The 27,296-nt window shown below is 40.2% G+C and overlaps 1 protein-coding gene across 6 annotated transcripts in view; it reads right to left on the bottom strand.

Annotated features, from left to right (window-relative positions):
• Nucleotides 1-27,296, bottom strand: part of Inpp4b (inositol polyphosphate-4-phosphatase type II B) — a 748,592-nt gene that overhangs the window by 220,649 nt on the left and 500,647 nt on the right. For all 6 annotated transcript variants that reach the window (XM_040734799.1, XM_040734801.1, XM_040734796.1 and 3 more), the window contains one exon: nucleotides 109-220. In XM_040734799.1, coding sequence (XP_040590733.1) covers nucleotides 109-220 — 112 coding nt within the window. The remainder of the gene's footprint in view (nucleotides 1-108; nucleotides 221-27,296) is intronic.

Below are 27,296 nucleotides of genomic sequence, written 5' to 3'. Positions count from 1 at the left end.
CTTTTGAATAATGAGATTTCAAACCCCACAGGGTGTTGGCAACACAGGCTCCTGGCCAAGCTTATCATTTCTAATTTAATCTGTGCAACAAGCTGACTGCGAGCCTACCTTTTGTCCCTGCACATCTGTCGTGATGTGGTCCGTGTCCCCATCCTCAATCTCCCCCATCTTCACGAGGCTGACTTCTATGGTCCCAACCACTTTGCCACCATCTGAGGTTCTGCAAGTGAAAAAAAAATCAATGAAATACTGTGGTAAGTATCCTCTCTCTTGTCAGACATCCAGAACACATTTAACTCTGAAAACCAGGGATTGTTACACTTAAACAGATGTGGTCCATGCACAGCCAATCACATTGCTAGCATCGTGTCACTTTCATTAATTCATGGTGTAGGACCATGGACTGCAATGTGAAGATGAACCTCCCAAAAGGCTCTCAGGAACACCCCAGAGGAAAGGACACAGTTCAAGAGATCAAAACCCTACACTACGTTATATATAAATCCTGGGTTATAAATGCAAATCTCTAAACTGTTGCCCCTACGCCAACCACAGGAGATAGAGCTCATGTCTGGTATAGTAGTACCGCTGGCTCTGCAATTTGACCATTACTAGTCGTTGTTTTCTTTTCATGAGAGAAAGCAGAAAAAGATTGTGTCCCAGAAAACCTAAGTGAGGATGCATGACACAGAACCAACGAATTTGTGTCAAAGAGCATTGGACAACAGTGGGGATCCAAAGCAGAAATGACACATTCAAGAGCAAAGTGGCAACCCCAGGCATCCTCACTCTTTATGTTTATGAGTCATTGAAAGACTCATCCATATCTAGTGGAGATGTTGATTTCATTAGTAAGATTTTCATCTTCGTAATTTTCATCAGTACAAAATACTGTGATTGGCAACAATAAAGCAAGCCGAAGATAAGATTAGAAGACCACCAATGCTGAAGACTCACTCTAGTCTCGTGCCCCCCCACTCCTGAGGAAAATCTGAAGAATAAGTGGTTTCACCGCACCATGGAAACACCAACACCATGATACTAAGTTTCCCTTTAGCTTTGTTAAAGACAGGGTGTGCAGTTCCAGAGGTCTGATGTGTTGTAATATCTCTCTAAGCCCTGTAGGCTCAGGGTCTCTGGTTAGACACTAATCTTCTTTGCTAGTCTTCTATTCAGAAATCTGCTTAACTTTATTCTTGATATTGATGTTTATAATTTAACCAGTACCTTCTGAATATCACTGTGTTTTTATGAGATATCAGAAAAAGAAATGAAAAAATTAATGTAGTTCATCAAAATGCTAATTGAAGAGTGAGTAAATTAAGGTGAAAATGATGCACAATTGTGTTACTAGATCATGGTTACTTTCCTTCTAATAAAATAAAATGTAGAAATCAAAATGTACCAAAAGAAAATCTTGGTGATATTTGTACAACTAACCTCACATTATAATAAAATAGAAAAAACTGTGATTTATTATTAAAGAGTATGCCAAATTTCTTATTAAGATACAAAACAACTGCTTCTTATAATTTTAAACATATAAGAATTAAAATATCAACTCCAGTTTTGAAATAAAAATAGAAAACATTCATCAGATGTTTGTGTGTATGTGATGTGAGCTGTGACAGTATAAAAAGCCCCTACAGTGGCAATTCTGAGGTGGTTTTAAATCATTCATTTTATCATTTTCTGCTTAAATATGTCAAAACAAGGTGTTACGAGTCATAAAATGGCATATCTCTGAACAACACTTCAATGCTTGCAGTTAAAAGGTTTAATCATGACCTTTACTGGTAGTATGAATCACTGTTTCCTTGAGAAGTGCAGACTTCCCCCTGCAACTGATTACCCATCACAAAGATACCCTTTAATTCTCAAAGAGAAGTATTCGAACATTTTTGCTTGAGCACACAAAGCTAGTCCAATTTTAAGAAATGTAGTGACTATTTATAACACCCTAGATTTTTCTCTCAGCTAACGCACATTACTTTTGAACACTCAAACACCTGATAAATGATTTTCTCTTCTAGTGCTGAGAAATAAAGGAATTTATGTCATGATGTGTACAGTTATATACCTAGGGACTGAGTTGGCAAGTCATGGGAAGTTTTCTTTTCCTCATTTGTGACTTAGTCCTCCTTTTCCAGACTACATTTTGAGAGATGATGAAGGTAAGGTGGCCAGCCAGTGTCTTACAAAGGCCTCAAATTCTCTGCTTCAACCCTGGTGTTAGCAGCTATCCAGCAGCAGGCATGAATAGAGTCTTCCTGGTCACCACATGTAATGCAATTCTCATTACTGATGTGGCTAGAACGACTGTAACCAAAGCCTATGATATATCTTGGCATCTCTATTTCAGGAGTGTTTGAATGCTCACAGCAGCTATAGGAACGTAGCACTGTTGTGAAATTTTAAAACCCAATGCAAGAATAGATAGATGAATCACTAGTGTAATACAAGAGAACCTTCTCAAAACGTTAAGGTAGAATAACAGACAGTGCACAAGTGCGTGCATGTGCGTGTGGTATGTGCGTGCGTGTGTGTGTGTGCGTGTGTGTGTGTGTGTGTGTGTGTGTGTGTGTGTGTGTGTGTGTACATTTCCGATTCACCGATCTTTTGTTCCCTTTTAAAGCATCTGGCTGCTTGCCTTTGTGTTTCCTACTTTATCCCTTATATCAGTGGTTCTCAACCTTCCTAATGTTACAATACCTTAACACAGTTACTCCTGTTGTGGCAACCCCCAACTATAAAATTATTATTGTTGATACTTCATAACTATAACTTTGCTACTGTTATGAATCATAATGTAACATCTGTGATTCTGATGGTTAGGCAACTCCTGTGAAAGGGTTGTTAGACCTCCAAAGGGGTCATGACCCAACCCACAGATTCAGAACCACTGTCCTAATAGACTTCCATTTAGATACTGAGTGGAATGAAAGGAAGGCTTTTGCTAAAACTACTGGCTCTGTAGAATTCTAGCTTTAATTTCCCCTAGAATCACCTTACAAAGGCTCCTGTTTGGAGTTCTCAGACATATATTATCCCCATTGAGATTTGGGACACACAGAGGCAAATCAGGTTAGACACTGACGAACTGAATCCATGATACACCACAAGCCTGCTTCAGCCCTTATTGAACAAAACTGTAACGTACATTTCGGGTTCTTGGTTATTCTACAATTTCCCACCCAAAACACAGCCATCAACATGCTTCTTAGTTGGCAAAGGCACAATTCATGAACCTAAAGGTTTTTTTTTTATAAAACAACTTCTTAAGTATTTAGAAATGTTTGTTTCGTTTGTCAGATCCAGAACTAAACCGCAAATGTCCTTTATTTCAACACTTTTTCTTAATGCCATTCCAAAGTGCCTTCCTAAAACATTAGAAATACCTTGGCCAGTACACCAGCTTCTGTGTTCAGAGGACGATGTTTAGCTGATGTCAGCTTATTTCTCATCACATGGAAACAGCTTTGGTTTTTTTTTTCAGGTATTTTTTTATTTAAATTAGAAACATGAATGCTTCACATATCAAACACAGCTCCCTCTCCCACCCCTCCTCCCTTGTCCCTCCAACACTTGCTTGCATCATTCAAAAGTAAGAAAGTATTTCAGACCAGCCCTTGCCCCATGTGAGGTCAGAGACCCTATGCTCATTCTCCAGCACAAAGCTAGGATCCCACCTTAACATGCTATACCTTGGACTGGCCCCATGTGGTGTCAAAGAATCATGCCTAGAACCCCATTCTAAGTTCAGGATCATGTCCTGTAGCCAACCACATCAGGCTTGGTCCCCTATGAAGTCAGAAACCTGTTCTTAGAGTACATGGAAACAGCTTTATCAACAGTACCCTAACAGTTACTCAGCATGAAAACCCTACTAGGTTCTAACTTTCGAAAACGTATCATTATCTCTACAAAAACATATTAAAGGTAGTTTCGAACTAGAACCAAGAAACTCCAGTTCTACTTCCAGCTCAGCTCAGCTATGGATTAGGTCCCTGGTTTAAGGAGTACTGTCTCCTTGGGTTCAGTTTAATTTACTGAAAATCAGTTAAAACTGCTACTGAAAAAAGAAAAAAAAAAAAGAAAAGCCCTCTAAGCTCCATGCTCTAATCACTTCTGTGAGCTGCTTACACACATACACATCAGTTGATATGGATGTGAGAAAAATGCCAGGCATGATCCAGTCTCCCCAAGTATACTTAATCCACTTACCCATCTACATTTACACCCAAACAGACCAAATGCCTGCCAGCTTGGGGAGTAACTGAACGAATTTGTTCGATGCTAACACAAAGACAATCCCAGTGCATCCTAATAATTCATGTGGCAATACAATGAGACTGAAGTTTAAATACCTCATGCACAAGAAGAGACAAAGCTATGTGTAGTTATGTAGTGCACTACAGGGACAGCATGAGAAAAGTAATAGAGGGATATAACTCATGCCCCCTGATGGATTTCCGTCTGAACATCAAATTCCCTTTCCATCATCAAAGGGACTCAAATATTTAATTATGACAGGGTGTGGAATGGGGGATGTCAGGACATGAATCTACACACCACTCCCACCTAGGCTATTAGAGATGCAATGGGGACTTTTGAAAGTCTCACTTTAAAACACACCTCCTAATGCTTCCTAATGAAATATTCAATCTTGCAAGCTGAAACATACATCGATTTTTTTAGAATATAGAAGGAAATGTAAAACAGTCTTTTAATTACACACATTCTCTAAGCTTTTTATTCTACCTATTTTGCCCTCCTTTAACAGATCAAAAAGAAAGGGAAAAGAAAAAAAAACCCTGAAGATGTTAAACATCAAAATGTAAATAACGCCTCTCTTCTGGAAATGCCACTGCAATGCAAACCAACAAATGTCTCTGTAAACATCCAGGGGAAAGCCATCATTAGCATGGCCAGGCTTTGTGAATATCAAGCAGTTCTGGTGTCATACACAGGGATTTGCAACAGTGAGACATGCTTTGCATCTAAGCCATTTAGACGTGTAACTAGGAAATGAAAATCTCATCTGGACAAGAAAATAAACAAAGGCCATATGTAGCAGACACAGTGAGCCTTTCTGGTGCACATAGTGATACTGTTAGATTAACCCAGGGTGTATGGAAGTGAGAAGTCCATGTAGAGATAGATAGCTGAAGACGGCTGTATTCTGTATAACATTCGTGAGTATTCAAAGCCACAGAACTCTTCCAAGCAAGTAGTTAAGCATTAGGTCCTAATAGGTCTCAGTCATACAGCCTGCACACTCTCCTGTGACACCTTGGGACTTTTACCTTTCATCTTTATAAATGATGCAACCCCTCTTTTATGATACTCTAACAGAATCCAATAAACCCAGCTGGGCCCCCAGTTTATCACTCTAGAATTCCAAATTCCCTTTCTCCTGATGTCACTGTTTTTTAGTCTATGAATTTTCAGCAGAGCCCTCTTGTCTTTAAATCCAAACTCGCTCATATAAAAAGAATTCATTTCTAAGACCCAAGCCCCAAACATCCCGTTTCTACCTTTACTTGGTGTCTGTCCTCCAATCCGTCACTATGTCCTAGTGCTTCCTTCTTCCTGCTGTCTCTGGTGTGTCTCCTTTCCTCAAACACATTCCAAACAGCTTCATCACCCTCTTGTTCTCCCTGAAGAACCTGCTTCTTCTTCCTGGGCATCTTCCTCTCCCTTCACATCCACGTCAATTTCTTTGCCCTTACCATTCTCTTTATTATTTTGTTTCTCAAATTAAAAGTCTTTAGTCATTGTTCAGTCTAAATTGCAGAGGCTAAACAACATAGTATTCTTTTCCAGAACTTAGGCCAGGAACTGCCAAAGTTTATGGAAAACTTTATATTTTGGTTGATAATGACTTACCTCATCACTAAACAATTGTTTCTTCATTTTAAAGGTTTATTTTTATGTATATATAAATACACATATGTATGCTCTCATACATATGTGTGTGTGTATGTATCTGTGTGTGCACTGCACATGCACAGTGCTCTCAAAGGCTGGAGGAGGGTATAGGATCCCCTAGAACTATAGTTATGAGAAGCTATTGGACAACTAATATGGGTGTTGGGAACCCTGATCCTCTACAAAATCAACAAGGGCTCTTAACAGCTAACTGTCTCTCACTTCCTTATCTCTTTTGAATAGAAAGTCTTATACATCCCAGTCTTACCTCAGATTCATCACATAGTCAAGCATGACTGTGAACTTCTGTTCCTCCTGCTTGCTCCTCTCAAGTGCTGTGATTAGAGGGCTATGCTACAACACCTAGCTTAAGGGACACTAGGAATCAAAACCAGGACTTTGATCATGCTAAGTAAACACACGTCATTTGAGACACATCCCTAGCCCCCAAATCCCTAGAGTGTAGATTAGTGGAAAGCACAGTGATGTTTCATTAGCAAACCCCACAGCTACCACAGGGGCCTTTTGTGCAAAATGTAGCTATGTGATTGAGAATGAGCAACTGGTCTTTAATGAAGAGATCTCCCTGCCATATAACATGAACATTGTAAGGAATCCTTATTTATGTTGGCAAAATCCAAACTCCTTGAGACTGAACATAAGTGTGCTTTGTTAGGCAGCAATGAGAACTATTACCAGAGTTGTTGTTAGCTATACATTATTATTGTTATAAAGCTTGGGTTATCCAAAAAAAAGAAGAAGAAAAGCACATGATGGAAATATTGTTCGTCCATGTTTCAGATTCACTGGTTTGTGAATTCATCCTTTTTGTTGAAAAAAAAAGTGCTGATCAGACATGAGAAATTCAACTAACACAAATAAACAAAACTATTATTAATTGAGAATAATATTTAATTCTCCCCAATTAAAATAAATTAAGAAACTGCCTTTGAGAAGCTGTTGGTCAGATGATAAGTGTGAAACATCAATGATTTCCTTGAATTAAGGCACATAAATAAGGTGAGGACACAAGGCCAACTTATTAGAAACTCCTTTGTCAGAAGTTGAAGCAACTAAAGTTACGCTGAAGTTAACGGGACGCGTACTGTGCCAGGTGAATTGCGGTTGTAGGCAGTGAGGAGGGCTACTGTGCCATCTCACACTATGAGCTACAAAGTCAGTGCACAAAGCATGGTCACTCTGGTATTTGAGGACTTTAAAGGTAAATAGCATCAGGCATATGAGACGAGAAAGTCAGAATCTCAAATATCAGCAAGCCAGCAGCGATGAGCTTCCGTTTCTGTTCTGATCTCACTTGACCTAAACTAAACACAGTGTCCGTCTCAGAGCTTATCTTCAGTGTGCAGAGAGTCCAGACCTCTAGTGTTAGCCCAGCACACAAGAGTTAGGACTCCTGATACTGAAAAATGAAGGATTTTTCTCTCTCGTGTAGTTTCATGGTCAGAGTGGTGGGGAGCAGCAATGAAAGTGGATGGAATCAGGGCTCTTAGGCTGCCCTAATGCTCACATTCCTCCAAGCTAGGAGAGGAGAGCTTCTCCAAGACGAGGTGAAATCTCAGTTGTGTGGGATGGTGCTCTGTACGACACCGCCATCTCTGCTCAACTGTCATGTGGTCCCAAAAAGAGGGTGGAATTATACAGAAACAAAGGGAGCCAATAATTATGATAGAGAACGAGCAGGACACGGAGCAGTGGCAGAAAGGTCATGGAAAAGGAAGAGGAAAGGAAAGGGTGCTCTTAGTGTTGTTACCGGGCTCCATCAGCAGACTGTGGATCTGATGTAGAAAAGTGTACCAGGGACTCTGAGAAGTGATGCAAATAAGGCAGAGCATCAGCAAGGCCTTGATGTACTTGGATGACAGATATAAGGGGTAGATCCAAAGACACAATGGTTTGGTAAATAGGAGTGAGAATGCAGGGTTACCCCAGACAAGAGGCTAACACACAAACATTTAGCCACAAGTAACACAGTTTTCAATCTTTAAGGAGATTCAAAATAAATAAGAAGCTTAAGCATAACTTTATCAACAATTGTAAAAGATATTTATTTTAAAGACTTACTAATGAAGAGAAATTCTAGATAAGTAGACACACTTTGACAAAAGATTGAAAGACACTGAATGGTTAAAGTTGTCACCTCTCCCCAAGATGTTCTATAGATTCTGTCTGATACAAACAAAAGTCCAAGAACAAATGTTTGGTGACTTCCTCGAGCTGACTTCTGAAGTTCAGGGAAAGGCAAAGGAAATAGAACAGACAAAAGAACTGCGAGAGAGAGAAAAATGAAAGACTTCCTTTTTGCAAAGATGTTCTAGAAACCTCCAGGAACTATACAGCTATGAGGATGGCAAGGGTGTATTAGTGAAACTAAATAAAGAAAAGACAGGCAATATTCCTCGTTGGTTTCTGAAAAAGTTATCAGCAAGTCAATGTAGAAAAAGACTTTCCAGTAAACAGTGCTGAGACAATTAGATCTTTACTTCTAATAATAATAAAAGCAAAACTCTACTTCAACCTCACAACTTTAGTAAAAGATAAGGTTATAAACCTATGAACCTAAGCTTATAAAAATTATGCTGGGAAAATTGTGGACCAGACTTAGGCAAAGAACACATGACACCAAAATCCTGTCCTATGCAAGGAGAAACGTGTCAGGATATGGGTGCTAATTATGGCTGGGCCATCATTTGGGAAGTGAAGGCAAGAGAGTGAGTAATTCACTGTTAGCGTGAACTAAATAATAAGACTATCTCAAAACATCAAAGCAGTGGGGAGACATGGCAGGAAAGAGGAATGAGGAGAGTGGGGAGAAAGAAGGAATGGAGAAGATCCAGACTGGGACACCAACAAACGTGACAACTTCAGCTCTGCAAAAGACATTCTTATAGGAATAAAAAGTCAGGCCTGGTGGTACAAACCTTTAATCCCAGCACTCAGCCGGCAGAGGCAGGCAGATATCTGTGAGTTCAAGTCTACCCTCGTCTACAAAGTGAGTCCCAGGACAGCTAGAGCTGTTAGACAGAGAAACCTGTCTTGAAAAACAAAAACAACAACAACAATAATAATACACATGTTTAACTAGGAAAATACTCCAATGTGGCAAGTGTAAAAAAGAATTTGAATCCAAATTATACAAAAAAAACCTCTCAGAACTCTGCAACAATGAAACAAGAAAAAAGCCTAAATAATCAATGTGTGAAATGCCCGAAGACTTACATTTCAAAAAGAGGGTGTACAGATGGCAAAGCCACATGAAGAGATGATCTCCAGAGTGAGAAATTATGTTTGGATGATATAAAAACTGCTATAATGTGCTGCTTCAACAGTTTTAGCAGCCAGGAAGGCTGCACACTGACTAGCACCCTCACATAATGCTGACATGGAAATAGTTCAGCAGTTCCTTATAAAGCCAAACACTTACAGGTAAGCTAGAAGCAAAAATCCTGGATATTTATCCTAGAGATAAAAAGTATACACAAAAAATTTAATAGCCTTATTCATCATCACCAGGCAATGAAAGCATCCCAAATGTCACTTAATATGAATTATTCAACTAACAGTAGTATATCTATAGCATGAAATATTATTTATCAAGAAAAAGAAGCTTGATACACACAAAATCTTGTGTGAATTATAGGTATTATACTGAGTGAATGGAGTTGATCTTTAAGGCTTAGATACTGTTAGATTCCCAATTGTTCAATTTCTACCTTAAAATTCTGCTAGAAGGGACAATAGATCCTTTGATGACAGAGGTGGGTGGTGATCAGAGTTCACAGGCAGCAGGAGGGGGTTTCCTTGTGGCAATGGGCCTGACCTCTACTCTGATTCTGGCGCTGTGATGTGCATTTAGTTGTGTGTTATAATTCACAGAAATGTACAAACCACATTGACTCTATTAGTTTTTGAAGCTGAATAAATGAGAAGGAAGTCAACAATCTTCTCTGATAAAGAATAAAAAGCAAAACAAAGTCTGAAAGGGGTTTCTCTTCCATTTCAACCAAATCTAATTTTTGATATTTCCATGGGATGCCAGAATCAATTTTTACATTTTATCTTATGCGCTATGTTTATAAAGTAACTAAACACGGAAGCAGCTGTTCCTCCAGCAGCATCAGGTAAACAGACCAGCTTCCCGGCCTGTGTTCCAGTGCCTGCAGATCGCCTGGGAACTGCACAGAACTCCCAATCCCGGCGGGAGCCAAGCACCCCAGACTCCAGGTCTTCTCTCCCACCACCGAGACCAGGAAACCAGAGGAGCCAGGGAGACCAGGGGAGTAGCTGTTCCGGATCAGGTACAACAGGACCCAGCATAGGGTCCAGGGGACCAGGTAGGAGGCTTAGTGCCCCAGATTCCTGATCTTCTTCTCCACCCACGGGACCAGCATTTGGACAAGGAATAGAAGAACCACCCGATTATTGGACTTGTTAGCACCCACCAAAAGGGAACTCTGGTCCCCAGACCAGTAAGGGGCTCTTTCTGCACCCATTAGAAGAAGAGATGGGAAAGAGACAATACAAAAACACAGTCAGCAACAGAAAAACAAATATGACACCGCCAGATTCTAGAGACTCCACACCAGCAAGACCCCAACATCCCAATGCAAACGAAGCAGAAGAGAACGACCTTAAAAGCACTTTCATGAAAATGATAGAGGCCCTAAAAGAGGATACAGGAAAATCCCTCAAAGAAATGGAAGAAAAAATAAACCAAATAATGCAAGAAATGGAAGAAAAAACAAAGCAAAAAATGCAAGAATTGGAAGAAGAAACATACCAAAAAAGGCAGGAAATGGAAGAAGAAACAAAGCAAAAAATGCAAGAAATGGTAGAAAAAACAAAGCAAAAAATGAAAAAAATGGAAGAAGAAACAAACCAAAACAGGCAGGAAATGGAAGAAGAAACAAAGCACAAAATGCGAGAAATGGAACAAAAAGCAAACCAAAAAATGCAAGAAATGGAAGAAAGAACAAACCAAAAAATTTATAAAAGGCAACAAACGGACGAAAAGATAAACAGAAAATTGCAAGGAGCAATGCAAACACTGCAAGGGTTGAAAACTGAAATAGAGACATTAAAAAAAACACAATCTGAAGAAAGGCAGAAAATAGAAAAGCTGGACAAAAAGTCAGGCACTACCAATACAAGCATTACCAACAGATTAGAAGAGATGGAAGAGAGAACCTCAAGTGTTGAAGATACACTAGGAGAAATGGATTTATCAACCAAAGAAAACCTTAAATCCAACAAATCCTTAACACAAAACATCCAGGAAATATGGGACACCATGAAAAGACCAAACCTAAGAATAATAGGTATAGAAGAAGGAGAAGAAATCCACCTCAAAGGGGCAGAAGGCATATTCAACAAAATCATAGAAGAAAACTTTCCCAACCTTAAGAAAGACATGCCAATGAAGGTACAAGAAGCCTACAGAACACCAAATAGAGTGGACCACAAAAAAAAATTCCCCTCGCCACATAATAATCAAGACCCCAAACATACAGAATAAAGAAAGACTATTAAGAGCAGCTAAGGAAAAAGGTCAAGTAACATATAAAGGCAGACCTATCAGAATTACACCTGATTTCTCCATGGAAACTCTGAAAGCCAGAAGGTCCTGGATAGATATTCTACCTACACTAAGAGACCATGGATGCCAGCCCAGACTACTATACCCGGCAAAGCTCTCAATCACTATAGACGGAGAAATCAAGATATTCCATGACAAAACTAGATTCAAGCAATATGTGTCCACTAACCCAGCCCTACAGAAAATTTTGGAAGGAAAACTCCAACCCAAGGAAGCTAACTACAACCAGAAAAACATAAGCATTAGAAATCCCTCTCTACCAACAGCCAAAAGAACAAAGGGGTGAAATTCCACACATAATTCCACCACCAAAAACCATCGCAAATCGAAGAAGGATGAGCAATCAATGGTCATTAATATCCCTCAATATTAATGGCCTTAACTCACCCATAAAAAGACACAGACTAGCAGAATGGATTCGAAGACAGAACCCTTCCTTCTGCTGCATACAAGAAACACACCTCACCCTCAAAGACAGACATTACCTGAGAGTTAAAGGTTGGGAAAAAAATTTTCAATCAAATGGACCCAAGAAACAAGCAGGGGTAGCAATCCTAATATCTAACAAACTAGACTTTAAAATAAAATCAATCAAAAGAGATGAAGGAGGTCATTACATACTCATCACAGGTGAAACCCACCAAGATGAAGTGTCTATCCTGAACATCTATGCCCCAAATACAAAGGAATCCACATTCGTTAAAGAAACATTATTAGAACTTAAATCTCATCTAAAGCCCCACACAGTTATAGTGGGAGATTTCAACACACCACTCTCACCACTAGACAGGAATACCAGACAGAAACTCAACAAAGAAGCAAAGGGTCTAATAGAAGTAATGACCCAACTGGGATTAACAGATATCTATAGAACATTTCATCCACATAAAAAAGAATATACCTTCTTCTCACCACCACATGGAACCTTCTCAAAAATCGACCACATACTTGGCAACATATCAAACCTCAGCAGCTACAAAAAAATTGGAATAACTCCATGCATCTTATCAGACCACCATGCTTTAAAATTCGAATTCAACAACAACACAAATTGCAGAAAACCTACTAACTCATGGAAAGTGAATAATGCTCAACTGCACCATCCCTGGGTCAAAGAGGAAATAAAAAAAGAAATTAAAGACTTCCTCGAATTCAATGAGAATGAAGACACAACATACCCAAACCTATGGGACACTTTGAAAGCAGTGCTACGGGGGAAGTTCATAGCACTAAGTGCTCACATGAAGAAACAGGAGAACAGTTATACCAGAGAATTAACATCACAGCTGAAAGCTCTAGAACACAAAGAAGCAAACTCCCCCAGGAGGAGTAGACGCCAGGAAATAATCAAACTGAGGGCTGAAATCAATAAAGTAGAAACCAGGAAAACAATACAAAGAATCAATGCAACGAAGAGTTGGTTCTTTGAGAAAATCAACAAGATAGACAAACCTTTGTCCAAACTTACCAAACAGCAGAGAGTGAACACGCAAATTAACAAAATCAGAAATGAAAAGGGGGACATAACAACAGACTCTGAGGAAATCCAGAGAATCATTAGGTCATACTTTGAAAACCTGTACTCCACAAAATTCGAAAATTTAAAGGATATGGATGACTTCCTGGACAGCAATCATTTGTAAAAACTAAATCAAGAACAGATAAGCAATTTAAATAGACCTATAACCACTATGGAAATAGAAGCTGTCATCAAAAGTCTCCCAACCAAAAAAAGCCCAGGTCCAGATGGCCTCAGTGCAGAATTCTACCAGAAATTCAAAGAACAGCTTATACCAATTCTTCTCAAAGTGTTCCACACAATAGAAGCAGAAGGGTCTTTGCCAAACTCTTTCTATGAGGCTTCAATAACCTTGATCCCCAAGCCACACAAAGATACAACTAAGAAAGAGAACTTCAGACCAATATCCCTCATGAACATTGATGCAAAAATACTCAATAAAATACTGGCAAATCGGATCCAAGAACACATCAAAACAATCATTCACCACGATCAATAGGTTTCATCCCAGGGATGCAGGGATGGTTCAACATACGAAAAGCCATCAACGTAATCCACCATATAAACAAGATGAAAAACAAAAATCACATGATCATCTCACTAGACGCTGAAAAAGCCTTTGACAAAATCCAACACCACTTCATGATAAAGGTCTTGGAGAGATCTGGGATAACAGGGACATACTTAAACATAATAAAAGCCATATACAGTAAACCAACAGCCAACATCAAACTAAATGGACAGAAACTCAACGCAATTCCTCTAAAATCAGGAACAAAACAAGGCTGTCCACTCTCTCCATACCTTTTCAACATGGTACTTGAAGTTCTAGCTATTGCCATACGACAACAAAGGGGGATCAAGGAGATACAAATTGGGAAGGAAGAGGTCAAACTTTCACTGTTTGCAGATGACATGATAGTTTACATCAATGACCCAAAGAACTCTACCAGGGAACTCTTACAGCTGATTAACACCTTCAGCAAAGTGGCAGGCTAAAAGATCAACTCAAGAAAATCAGTAGCCCTACTATATACAGATGATAAAAGGGCTGAAAGAGAAATCAGAGAAACATCACCCTTTACAATTGCCACAAACAACATAAAATACCTTGGGGTAACGCTAACCAAACAAGTGAAAGACCTGTATCATAAGAACTTTGAATCTTTAAAGAAAGAAATTAAAGAAGCCCTCAGAAAATGGAAAGATCTCCCATGCTCTTGGATAGGTAGGATCAATGTAGTAAAAATGGCAATCCTGCCAAAAGCAATCTACAGATTCAATGCAATCCCCATTAAAATCCCAGCACAATTGTTCACAGACCTTGAAAGAACAATAATCAATTTTGTATGGAAAAACAAAAGACCCAGGATAGCCAAAACAACCCTGTTCAACAAGGCAACGTCCGGAGGCATCACCATCCCTGACCTCAAGCTCTATTATAGAGCTATAGTCCTGAAAACAGCTTGGTATTGGCACAAAAATAGACAGGTAGACCAATGGAATCGAATTGAAAACCCGGGTATTAACCCACACACGTACGAACATCTGATCTTTGACAAAGAAGCTAAAAATATACAATGGAATAAAGAAACCATCTTCAACAAATGGTGCTGGCATAATTGGAGACTGGCATGTAGAAGAATGCGGATCGATCCATGTTTATCGCCATGCACAAAACTTAAGTCCAAATGGGTCAAAGACCTCAATATAAATACAGCCACACTGAACCTCTTAGAAGAGAAAGTGGGTGGTACCCTTGAACGAATTGGTACAGGAGACAGCTTCCTGAACATAACACCAGTAGCACAGACAGTGAGATCAACAATTAATACATGGGACCTACTGAAACTGAGAAGCTTCTGTAAGGCAAAGGACACAGTCAGCAAGACAAAAAGGCAGCCCACAGAATGGGAAAAAATATTCACTAATCCCACATCTGACAGAGGGTTGATCTCCAAAATTTACAAAGAACTCAAGAAGCAAGTCTCCAAAACACCAAAGGACCCTATTAAAAAGTGGGCTGCAGAACTAAATAGAGAGTTTTCAATAGAGGAGTCTAAAATGGCTGAGAGGCACTTGAGAAAGTGCTCAACATCCTTAGCCATCTGGGAAATGCAAATCAAAACAACTCTGAGATACCATCTCACTCCTGTCAGAATGGCTAAAATCAAAAACACCAATGACAATTTATGCTGGAGAGGATGTGATGAAAGGGGGACACTCCTCCATTGCTGGTGGGAGTGCCAACTGGTTCAGCCACTTTGGAAATCAGTATGGAGATTCCTCAGAAAAATGGGAATAAACCTACCACAAGACCCAGCAACTCCACTCTTAGGCATATATCCAAAAGATGCCCATTCATATAACAAAGATGTCTGTTCCACTATGTTCATAGCAGCTTTATTTGTAATAGCCAGAACTTGGAAGCAACCTAGATGTCCCTCACCCGAAGAGTGTATAGAGAAAATGTGGTACATCTACACAATGGAGTACTATTCAGAAGAAAAAAAATAATGGAATCATGAGATTCGCAGGCAAATGGATGACACTAGAAGAAACCATCCTGAGTGAGGTAACCCAGGCACAAAAAGAGAAACATGGCATGTACTCTCTCATATATGGATTTTAGACGTAGATCTGGGGAGTGCCAGCCTACAACCCTATGGCCAGAGAGTCTGGGAAACAGAAACTTCATTTAGTGGCTAATCGAAGAAGAGGCAGACTCCCTTGGTTAAGTACTGAGCTGAACTCAAGAAAGCCAGTAACAGAGAGGGAGGACTGATGATCAAAGGGATTAAGACTGGGCTGGTTTAACCCCCAGAAACAGCTGACCAGACAAAGGTTAACTCTTGAATCCCAGGCATCAGCCTGGGAATCTAGCATGGGACTGATCAAGACCCCTTGAATCTGGGTGTCAGTGAGGAGGCCTAGGGAATCTACTGAGCCTTGGGCAGCAGATCAGTACCCATCCCAAGTATACACACGGACTTTGGACTCCCATAGAACAATGTGAGGTGCACTCTCACCCTGAACTCTTGGGGAAGGGTCTAGGCCTGCCCTATATGAAATGACAGACTATGGACACCCCCATGGAGGGCCTCACCCTCCCTGGGGGAATGAGGGGATAATGGAAGGGGGGGGGAATGGGGGGAGGGCATGGGAGGAGGGGAGGGAATGGGAGAGGGACCTGGAACTGACTTGTGAAGCAACCTTGTTTCTTATCTAAATTTAAACTGGAAAAAAAAATAAAGTAAATAAACACATTAGAAATCTCATATGTGGAATAAAACAAAAATATCACAGATCATCAAACTGGATAGTAAACTGTTCATTCAAGGACACCCACTGAATTTACCACACCAGTGACCCAAGATCATGGTATAAGCCAATTGGTCATCCCCTGCCAAAAGTACACATTGAGACAGACAGAAGAGAAACTATTTCTGGGATTTTTATTTCTTTTGCGATGTTTACTTGTTATCATTGTTCACTTGAGTAAGAAGAGGCTTCATTCACATAGGGGAGAGGCTTTAGAGTAAGGCAAAGGATGGAGGAGAAGAGGCTTCATTCACGTGTGGGAAGAGGCTATTGAAAGAGGAAGGAAGCAGTATCAAGAATAGGATTATATAGGGTTAGTGCATAAACAACCTTTAAAGCGATTAAAGGTAGACTTTTTTGAGTGGAAAAATGGGGCTGGTGAAATGACTTCCTGGGTAATGGTGCTTGTCACTTTGCCTGATGATTGAGTTCGATTCCCCACAGAGAGGAAGACTGGGCCCTGTTCTTGACTAGTGTCCTCTGAGATCCACATGAATTTTGTGACATGCATGTGTCCACATGGACAGAAACACACACAAACAAACAACTAGAAAAATAAAAATATTTAAAAGAGAAGAATTTATATATCTTTAAGGTTGGGCATAGTTTTTGTTCATTTTACATATTTTTTTTCATGTGAATGTCTTGCAATTGTTAAAATGCTAATGAAAATGTACTTAAATACTAAAAACATACGCTACAATCACAGAGAATTTGCATACTAAGTTATTAAATGCTGATGATAAGACTTATTTAATATTAAGATTTTTGAGGTACGTATTTTTAATCAGACATTTTTTGTGTGCTTTTGATTTTTGTGTCAGCTTCTATAGTAGAAAGGAGTACAAGAGATTTCTCCAAGCATGCCAGAACCAAAGGTCAGAATTATGGTGTGGGAACATGATTTTAAAGTATAATGTATTTCAAAACTGTCCAGTTAGAAATTCAATGAGTTTTAAATTATAGGAGACATGTACTTTGAGACTGAACAGCTCTCATGACCTACATGCTCATGCTTAATTGCTCCTGGAATTGTTTTAAATTCTTCTGTGACTCACTAACAAAATCTTCCAGTACTCCAAATGTAATTTTCTTTATTCCCCTTTGATTTAGCAACATCTCCAGCCAATAATACTTTTGAATTCACAAACATTCTATAGAAATACAAAATTGATGTAAAATGAATGGAAAATAGCCTTTAAAAATATTTGCTATTTGTACTATTAATCACCATTCCGGTCTCAGGAATGGAACACAGCTAAGCACAACCATGCTTTTATCTTTATAGAAAATAGAAATTCCATTCTAGAAACAATCCAGCTACATATCAGATGGTCAGCTCCCTGGAGGGAAAGTAGTTAGTGTAGAAGGATAAAAGGGGGGCTCTGTTTACAGCCAGGGTGGACAAAGGTCTCCAAAGTGACATTTGAACAAGAGCTAAAAGAAAGAAGAGACTAAGGTGAACATCCACCTGAAGGAGGATTTCCAGGAACAGAGGGTTCAAAGGCCTTGAAAAGAAATGGTGCTGCCATGTTCTTTAAAGAGCAGAGAAGCCAGGTAACTAGGAAAAAAGAACTAAGAGATCCATCCCAGTTTCCTGTCTATTTCTGTGCTCAAATATCCTGACCAAACGTCACACTGAGGAGAAATGGTTAATTCCACTAGCAAGTCCAAGGTGTCATTACTAGACAGTCACAAACTCAGGACCTTTGGACAATCATATCCACAGTCAAAAACAGAGAGAAACAATGGTTGGTACACACCTTTAATCCAGCACTTGGAGGCAGAGGCAAGCAGATCTCCAGGTTCAAAGCCAGCCTGATCTACAAAGCAAGTCCCAGGGCAGTCAGAGCTACACAGAGAAACTGTCTCAAAAAACAAACAAACAAGCAAACAACAACAAAAGAAAACAAAAAAGGAACAGAGAGAAATGAATGTACCAAAGCTTTCTCTCTCTTCTCTCTCTCTCTCTCTGTCTCTCTCTGTCTCTGTCTCTCTCTCTCTCCTTGTTAGTTAAATTAGGACCTATCCTATGGAATGCTGCTACCCACAGTGATCTGGGTCATTCTAAATCCGTTATCAAGTCACCTCCAAGATATCAAGACATGCCCACAGCCCAATTTGATCTAGATAATCCCCTCATTAAGATTTTCTCAAGTGATTCTAAGTTGTGTCAGGCTGAGAGTTAAAATAACCAGCCCAAGAAGCACATATGAATCTAACTAATTTGCAGAGACTTAGTAACTCAAAACAGCACAGTAATTTCATAGGTTCTGTGGTTGAATAATCATTAAGGGTCCTTGAATAAGGGTCTAACCAAATTGATATCAAGATGCAGGTCGGGTATAGCAATCTCTTTCTCTAATGGAGGATATATGGAAGAGCATGTTTCCTGTGAGAATCAGGCAAATGTTTTTCCAGTGGCTGTGTAATTGGGGTTTCCATTTTCGTCTCTCTATATTCACCCCAAGACTCTCTCCATAGAAGTTCCAACATAGTAGTTTGCTTTTTCAGAGCTAACAGTAGGCATTCCAAGTCCAATTAGCTAAGACAGTATCTGATATAACCATGACCACTAATGTATAAAGTACATGAACGTTTCTGTTTCACTAGGTGAATTTGACAGTTTCCCACCGTGTATTTACTAAACAATATTTGCTCTTCTTGCCCTCCTGTTAAAAGTAACTTTCTCTAGAAAACCACTGACGTTTTAGATAGTGCTTTGTCCTATCTGAGAACCTGGCTCTAGAGATTATCTGCTTTCACTCATGCATCATAAACTGATATCTGCCAGGTGTCCATCAGCGTAAAAACACTCCATTCTTCCATCCTTCCGCATGCCCCCAGAGGGCATGACTCATTCTTCAGCTCCCTGCAGCATTTGCAGCAGAAACATTTCACCTGCTTAGACCATTTTTAAAAATACCTCCCTGGGCTATCATCCTTGACACCTTACCTGAAAAGCACACAGCATGATCCTCAGTTGTATTGTGATGTTAAGTCCCGTGAATAATTCCCATTGTTCCTCTCACTAAAATATATCCACACAGTGGGTCAGTTATCCACTCCTTAAAACACATTCTTCACTTGGAAACTGGAAAACCAGCCTTTCCCCCACTTCTTACCACCAAAGACCTTTTCTTCTCTGTTCCTCCCGGCTCTTCCTCTCAGTCTGACTTATTTACTGATAACTCATACATGGCAGTTTAGTGTAGGAATAATCCTATTTTCACTATTCTGCCATTTTTTTCTCTATAGCTATGAATTTTAGCTGAGAAAGAGGAAAGAGGTGAGAATGTTTCAAGAGTTAAAGAATTTTGTAATATAACACAATTGCCCGGATAGTGAGGCCGTGAATGAATCACAGGTTAAATGGCAGTACTACACTGTTACTGACAATACCTAAGAAATTAGGGTACATGCTCCCAAATGCATCCTGTGATCGTTGAGGCCAGATGCCTCTGTCTACTCAAGTTGCAGAAATACAAGTCTGAGGTAGGTGAGCTAGAGACAGTGGTTTTAGTTAGATTTGTTATTTTTATCAAAAACAGTAGCTTATAATTTTAAGTAAACGGTTAATTGCCTTATATTTTGCTCAGTAGGAAAGGAGAGACTTGGGAGTTGAGGACATATGATTTCTAGGGGATGTACCCTGAAACCTTAGTCGGGTAAAAGGACAGAATTTTGGAGGGGGCTGTAAAGGACAAGAATGCACAGTTAGCAGTAGTTACTTGGGACTCACAGAGCTACTACTTCTAGGTGTGTTCTAGGAAGATCCAAAACAATATGCCTAAAGTGGAGATCCTGGAGGAATAGGATTAATACCATCTGCCAGGTCTCAAGAAAGTAACCACGAGACGCAAGAGATACTGAATAAGGGTAGAAAAGCCCAAAGAGTCCAATGCTTTGTAAAGGCCACTGACATGGCTCCTGAATCCAACAGTCAGAAAGAAGTCACGCTGAAATGGCCCTGTGCCTACCATTAAAAGTCCCGCGAGATAGAGGTGACAGGTGAAGTTCAACCAGAGGAGTGGACTCAGATGTGTGGAAGCCAAGAGCCTCAATTTCAGAAGACTCGGATATTACACAGAGAACGAAAGATCAGAAACAGAGCTGGTGGGGAGGGGTCGGCAGAGATGTTAGAGTGGACCTCAGGTACCAGAACTCGACTGGAGAGTGGATGCTATCGGGGGCAGAGGCAGAGCTCAAAAGAGAAAGAAGCCTGGGAGTCCACAAAGAAGAAGGATGGCCAAGGGCGCAAGCTAAGTAAGAACTGTCGTGAAAACACACTGGAAGCCTGATGGTTACCTACAAATACTAGGGTGAGAAGAATGCCTTGACATTGTTTCAGTTGTATTACTGAAAGCCAAAGGAAAGCAGTAGCATTATTTTGGTTTTGCATTGTTCATGGAAAACAGCAGTGGTTTGGTTTTGTTCTTGGCAGCCTACTCTTGAGTGCTTAGGAAATTTTCCTTCTGCTCTACTAATTGATCTTTCCTTGAGCAAGTCACGTCGGGGATGAATTCATCTCTCCTTTTTATTTCCTTCCTGGGCTTCCTCTCATAGATTGTACTGTCTATACAGCAGCATGAGCTCCCATGCGTGTCTCCTCTGTGCCGGGTTATGCTGTTCTGTATGTGTAGAGAATGTTTTCTTATAAGCATCCTCATCTTCGTCCATTAGAGTAGACGCATTAGCTGCAATGTTCTAGTCCATGGTGTGTTTCCAAATTACTGCTACAGTGAATTCTTTGCTTCCCAATGTGACTGTAGAATCATTCATTATCAGGAAGGATAGACAAACTTCCTTCTATAACACCCTTCAGAGCCTGTTAAATACTTCATTTCCAGAATATTCCCAGCCAGAAGTGTAAATGTAAAGCATTTTTATATCTTGTGAGGGGAGTTCACAGACACGAGCTGCACAGAATGTCAAACTCAGTCCCTGTAATGATTAATCCTCACTGTTATCTTGTCTGGATTAGAAACTCCAGGGAAACGCACCTTTGGGGTATCTGCGAAAGCACTTCCAGGAAGGTTTTAATCGGTGGGAGAGAGCACTCTGCTGGGGAAGGACCTCATGCAATGGTCTGGGGTCAGGCGCTGTGAACGTGAAGATAGCAAGCTGCAACCCAGCATTCACCTGCCGGTGCTTCCCGACTGTGGGCTCAATCTAACAGCTGTGTTGCATGCTTGTCACAGCTTCCCTAGGATGATAGGCTGCTCTCAACTGCAAAGCAACATCAGCTCGCTAGTAAGGTGCTCTGTCAAGCATGTATCACACCCTCAAAATAAAAGGTAAGACCCCATACACACTACTATGCAGCATGAGCAATGTGTGGACCACACTAACCATCATTGGCAGTACGGACTGTGCACATTTTCATCCTGGATGACTATATGTCTGCAAATGCTGACATCTGTTTTAACTCTTGCCTGCTTTTAAGCATTCTTTGCAACCTCATTGAACTTCATTCTCTAGAAATGAGCATCACATAAGTTGCTTTCACCAGTGGAGTAATGATGATGTTTGGGTTATTATTAGTAATGAGGAAACACATATGATACAAGAGCATTGCCTGATGTTATTTAAAGAACTGCAGCAAAATCTATGAAGGTTCATTGCAGTCCAGAGAGATGGACACTAACAAACCCACCACCAACTTGGGAGTTCAAAACATTAATCCATTCTCTCAGAGCTCTGGAGGCTGGATGTCACGGTTCAGAGGCTCTCAACTTGGCTTGTAGGTGGCTGCCTTCAGTGTCTCCTCACATAGTAGAGAGGGAATGTAGTGAGATATCCCCCATGCCCGTACCTGTAGCACTGACCACGCCCAAATGGGTGTGGTCACAGGTGAGGGCACGATGGAGGACAGTACTAAATCTTGGGTGGCAAACCCCAGAGCTCTCTCTCTTGCTGCTGGTGGGGTCACAGGGAACATCTGGGAGGATCCTTGGAGCTGGAACGTGTGGCAGCCATGCGCCTCTTGTATAAGTGTAATCCCTCTTAATAAACTTCATTGAACTTGTACTGAGTCTAGTGAATAGTGATTCCCACCTGACATCTGGTGTCAGAAGTGGGGGAAAAAAAAGAAAGTAAAAAAATAGAATAATAAAAAGCCAGGTAAAGATGAAAAATACTCGGAGAGTCTGGATACTAAATGCTATACTGATGTTTTTAAATTGTTTGATTGCCGAGGAAAGAGCTACAGCTGCTAAAATACATTTGATCATAGGTGCTGCCAAATTAATCCAACATATATTTTGAAAATGTTTGACTTCTAAAGTTAAATATAAGGACAGGTTACTTTGGAAAAGAGTTTTTGCTTGTGTTTCCACAGAAAATGTAAAGCTATAGATTCCTTCCAGACTAATATGGTTTGATGAAGAAAAGTCAGGTGATCCAACATCTAAAACAGTTGAGACAATGCAGCCTTGCAGGCTACAAAAACAAGGACCTGGCCAGGTTTCTTTGTTTTTTCATGATCCCCATGGTATGGACAGGGCTTCCAACCAGCAGGAAGTGGTTTGGAATGAACAATGCCCAAATTCCTAAATATTGTTTATACATTTTTGTTTTCACTTAAATGGGGTTGGTTAAATGGTTAATGATCACAACCAGTCTCTTTTTAAAGGTAAAAGGGAAACCATGGCATATAAATATAATGCCTGGCTTAAAACCTTTCTTTTTATTTAGATATAAAAGAGGAGATGATGGGAGATGTCATTCTGTAAATATGTCTGCCTTATTTGTTGAAGAATAAAACACTGTTGGCCAATAGGGAAGCAAGATAGGCAGGACTAGGAGAGAAGGAGGATTCTGGGAAATGTAGTAGGGAGTCACCATGTGATCCTGGAAGGAGAGGACTCATGTATCTGGCATTCTCAATAAGATAAGACCTTGTAGAAATATATATTAGTAGTTATGGGTTAATACTTAAGACAGAGCTAGCCAATAAGAAGCCCTAGATATTAGCAGACAGCATAGTAACTAATAGAGTCCCTGTGTGTTATTCCGGGGCTCTGAAGAGGTAATGGGACCCAGGCGAGAATCTCGCAACCAGGAAACAAGTTTTTAGCATATTTAATGTGAGTGAAAATCCCAGGAAGCCTTATCCCCATGAATCCACAAAGCTCTATTCACCTATCTAAACCCCATCTTTAACATTTGAATCAGAATGGACATAGAAGCTGAGCCCCTAGCAAACTTCACTCAATCTTTTAAAATTACCAGACAATAACTTAACTTTGGTCACTAAACATTATTTTTTATATCATGAAAAATATCCATAAAATCACATTTTTAGAAAGCTGGGAAGTTTTATTATACTGTAGCTTTGAACACTTGATCTGGTCCACCTTCTATCAAAAAAGAATCTTCTTGCATTCTGCAAAATTCTCCTACTTACAAGTTGTCTTCTCTCAACAGAATTATACCAGGGTGCTGGCTAAGCAGAATACATTCTGTAGGCACTTGGCCAAGTGGTGTGTCCATGAGAACTATTGCTATTTCAGGATGTAAACACCGGTTTCTCTCCAAAGAGAGGGAATGCCCAGACCCATTCAATGGAATTTTTAGAGAAGTGAACTCAGATAATTACATACACATTGTTTCCTTAGAATGTGATACTTGTAAGCAATATCTGGAGAGAAGAAAAGAGCATGGGGTTGAGAGAGCAAAAGTGACAGTACCTGAACCTGACTGTGATGTAACCCTCTACTGCATAGTCCCTCTGCCTTAACAGGAACCACTCTTGCTCCAACTCCCTCCCTGCCAAGGCAGACTGTAGCTTTAGGCTGACATTTCTGCCTGTCAGAGCAGATCTTACCAACAGAGATCAGGGATGATAGGGGAGTCACAGGAAGGCAAAAGGACTGGGATTCTGGAGACAAGTTATTATTTTCTCTCTTTATACATCAAATTCAACCACAATGGATGTAAGAAATACATAACCTAAGAGTAACTGTTAAACACATTAGTGTTCATTGTTCTGATATGGAGACGTAACTGACAGGAATTTATAGAGCAGACATTCAGAAAGTCCTTGTAGGATATAAACGGACTTAGAGTCGCTAGTCCTCTGATATCCAATATATGCTTGAGCCTCCTGCCTCTAAGGCCCTTTCAGAAGATGCTCTTATTCAAGTTCCCTGAAAATGGTCACAAAGATGTAGATTCAGAGAACAGGGCTACAGGGAGTCTTGGGACACTATGCTTCTTGGACAGTCACTACTTGGGCTCATAATTCTCAGGGGTTACTATGTTGTTAGAGGAGATACACTCTCACACACACACACACCTTACTTTTTCCTATATGTTGTGATATTCTTACCTCGTATAAACAACATGTGAGTAGTGACAGAAACTCTGTATTTGATTATATTGTAAAACATAATAAATGTCTATGTGAGTACAAAATTCTCTGGGAAAATTTTAAGTGTATCATACATGAAATAATGGTAGCTTGAGGGAACTTTCAGGACTGATGTAGGATACAACAGACAGCTGGGTAGTGAGAAGGAAGCACTGGAGAGGGTTTGGCTTTGGTTTACTATTGGCTATAAATTATATTTGCTGGTTCATTAAAATAAAATTTTCTCTCTGCTTTCCATTTTCCCTTGCATCTTAAATGAAATAGCATGAGCACTCCACACATCATTATTTTCTGATACTTCTGCAGAAGAAAAGTGACCGTAGCAGTTCTAAGAACTCTTTACATATGACTTGGGTTCATTTTCAGCCTCACTGGTTAAATTGTCTTCAGCAGGAAATTACTATTTTTTATTTTCATTGTGTGTTTTATATAAAGCATTGGGCTCTTTATAATAGTCTCTCCTGTTTTTTGTTTGTTTTTTTAGTGGGCTGATGTGTTACAGACTTTTTATTTTGTTTTTGTTGTGTTTTGGGGGGAGGTTTATTTACTTAATTATCCATTTATCTATTTTGAGACAGAGTTTCTCTGTGTAGCCCTGGCTGATCTAGAACTCGCTCTGTATAGCTGGCTGGTCTCAAACTCACAGAGATCCACCTGCCTCTGCCTCTTGAGTGCTGGGATTAAAGACATTCACCACCTCCACCAGCAAATTACAGACCTTTTATGAGAGCACTGAACCAACGCTTTTCAGAGTATCCTCTAATCACAGAACATTAATCAGAAATATTTGTCCTTGACTATAATTTTAAATACCTTCCTGGGCTACAGAGTGTGGCACGGTTATTTTCGTCATTGGTTCATCATTGCAAACTCATTTAAGTGGATAAAACTCCAAACTAAATTCAGAATCTTCATCTTAAAGCCAGCTTCCTCACAGCCTCCCATATCGGCAACAACAGCAGCTCCACAAAGAAAACCTAGGCAACAAAGCAACAATAAGGAACACCTTGCATTCATCTGTTCTGCCTTTTTTCTCTCGGATCTCACATCCGTTCTACAGGCAAATCAAGTCTGTCTTTCAGTGGGAAGTAAACCCAGCCTGAGATTCTGTCTTACCACCTCCGAACTCCCCCCTCCATTGCCAGCTCCCAGCACTGCTCACAGCACTTGATAAAGGTGGCTTCCCACCGTGTCTCATTTAGCCTGTCCCTGCTCTTGCTCTCCTGAAGTCTGTCTAGTCATAACTTGGAGTTGAAGCTTGACATTTTTCTGCTCAGACCCCCTACTATAGCTCTGGGGTCTGAGCTATCCAAGATGATGCTAGCGGGCACCATGGCCTTCACCCACAGACCAGGTGGATGTCAGTACTCCCTTGGTCTCATTTCCCTGGTTCCATGGCTTGCTCAGCTCACTCAAACAGTTGCCCGGTAGGCCTCTGCTACTCCCGACATACAACAGACAAACTCCTTCAGGAGCTTCCTTTGACCTATGGTTTTCCTGGGAGAAGCACTCACATCACGTCCCCAGTGCCAGGCTTAGGATGGTATAGTGGTTTTTCTCAAAGTTGGCTTTGCTCAGATAGTCTTTCCAATGAAGTTGACCCTGAGGTCTCAGGACTCTATCTGCAATATGTGGGAGCATTGTAGGACAAAAGCATGAAGGCATTAATCATCCTAGGGTCATTTAAATCACAGTTTTGAGGAAATAAAACAGAAAACAAATGTGGTATCAGAGTCATGGAATACTCAAATTGATGCCTATAACTGCAATGGCGTTCATTACAGACTATGGAACAGGCACTATTCAAATGTATTGCATGTGTCATTTAAAATTATGATACATGCTATCCTTAACCCCAGCTACATGTGATGTGTGTGAGATTTCCTGAGAGCACGAATTGGCCCCTCTGCGTCTCTCTTCCTGAAATATATTTAAAGTAACTCATGTAGCAGCCCTGCAGTTTGCCACAGACCTTTGTGACTCGCATGGCTGTGCTGACTGAATACACATGACTCAAAAGTTAGAGGGGAAACTCTCCCAGAGTGACTATTATAAAACATTGCATTGTTCTCTGCTTCCAGGCTCTCTCATAGTTTGTGAGTGACCCAGATCCTCTGCTTAAAACCAATTACACCTAACATATCTTGGAAAATTCTCCGTTTCCTTTCTGACTCATGTCCCTGCAGGAGAGAGCACAGCACAGGAAGTGTACAGGCTTCCTTTGAAGACAGATCTGCAAGGCGTAAAAATGGGAACACTCCACAGGGCCGGCGTATATTCCCACTTTTAGTCACCCTGATCGTGAAATTCAAATAAAACTTTCCTGTATCATTTTATATTCATGACTGTGCTCTTTCAAATTCAAAGAACTCAAAGACATGACAAGGACATTCTTTCAGGAAACACTCCGGTTCCGTAATAAATATTACACATTCTCCCCTTCTGACAGCCTTCGTGCAGCTCCTGATTTCTCCCAGTCTAGTCTTCAAGTGATCATGTCATGGGAAAAAATGGTATCAGTTGAGTAGTGTTTGCTT

The sequence above is a fragment of the Mesocricetus auratus genome, unplaced genomic scaffold (assembly GCF_017639785.1).
Source record: "Mesocricetus auratus isolate SY011 unplaced genomic scaffold, BCM_Maur_2.0 Super-Scaffold_100041, whole genome shotgun sequence".
Classification (NCBI taxonomy): Eukaryota; Metazoa; Chordata; class Mammalia; order Rodentia; family Cricetidae; genus Mesocricetus; species Mesocricetus auratus.
Note: the sequence above shows the minus strand (reverse complement) of the source record. Positions and strands in the feature narration are given on the sequence as shown.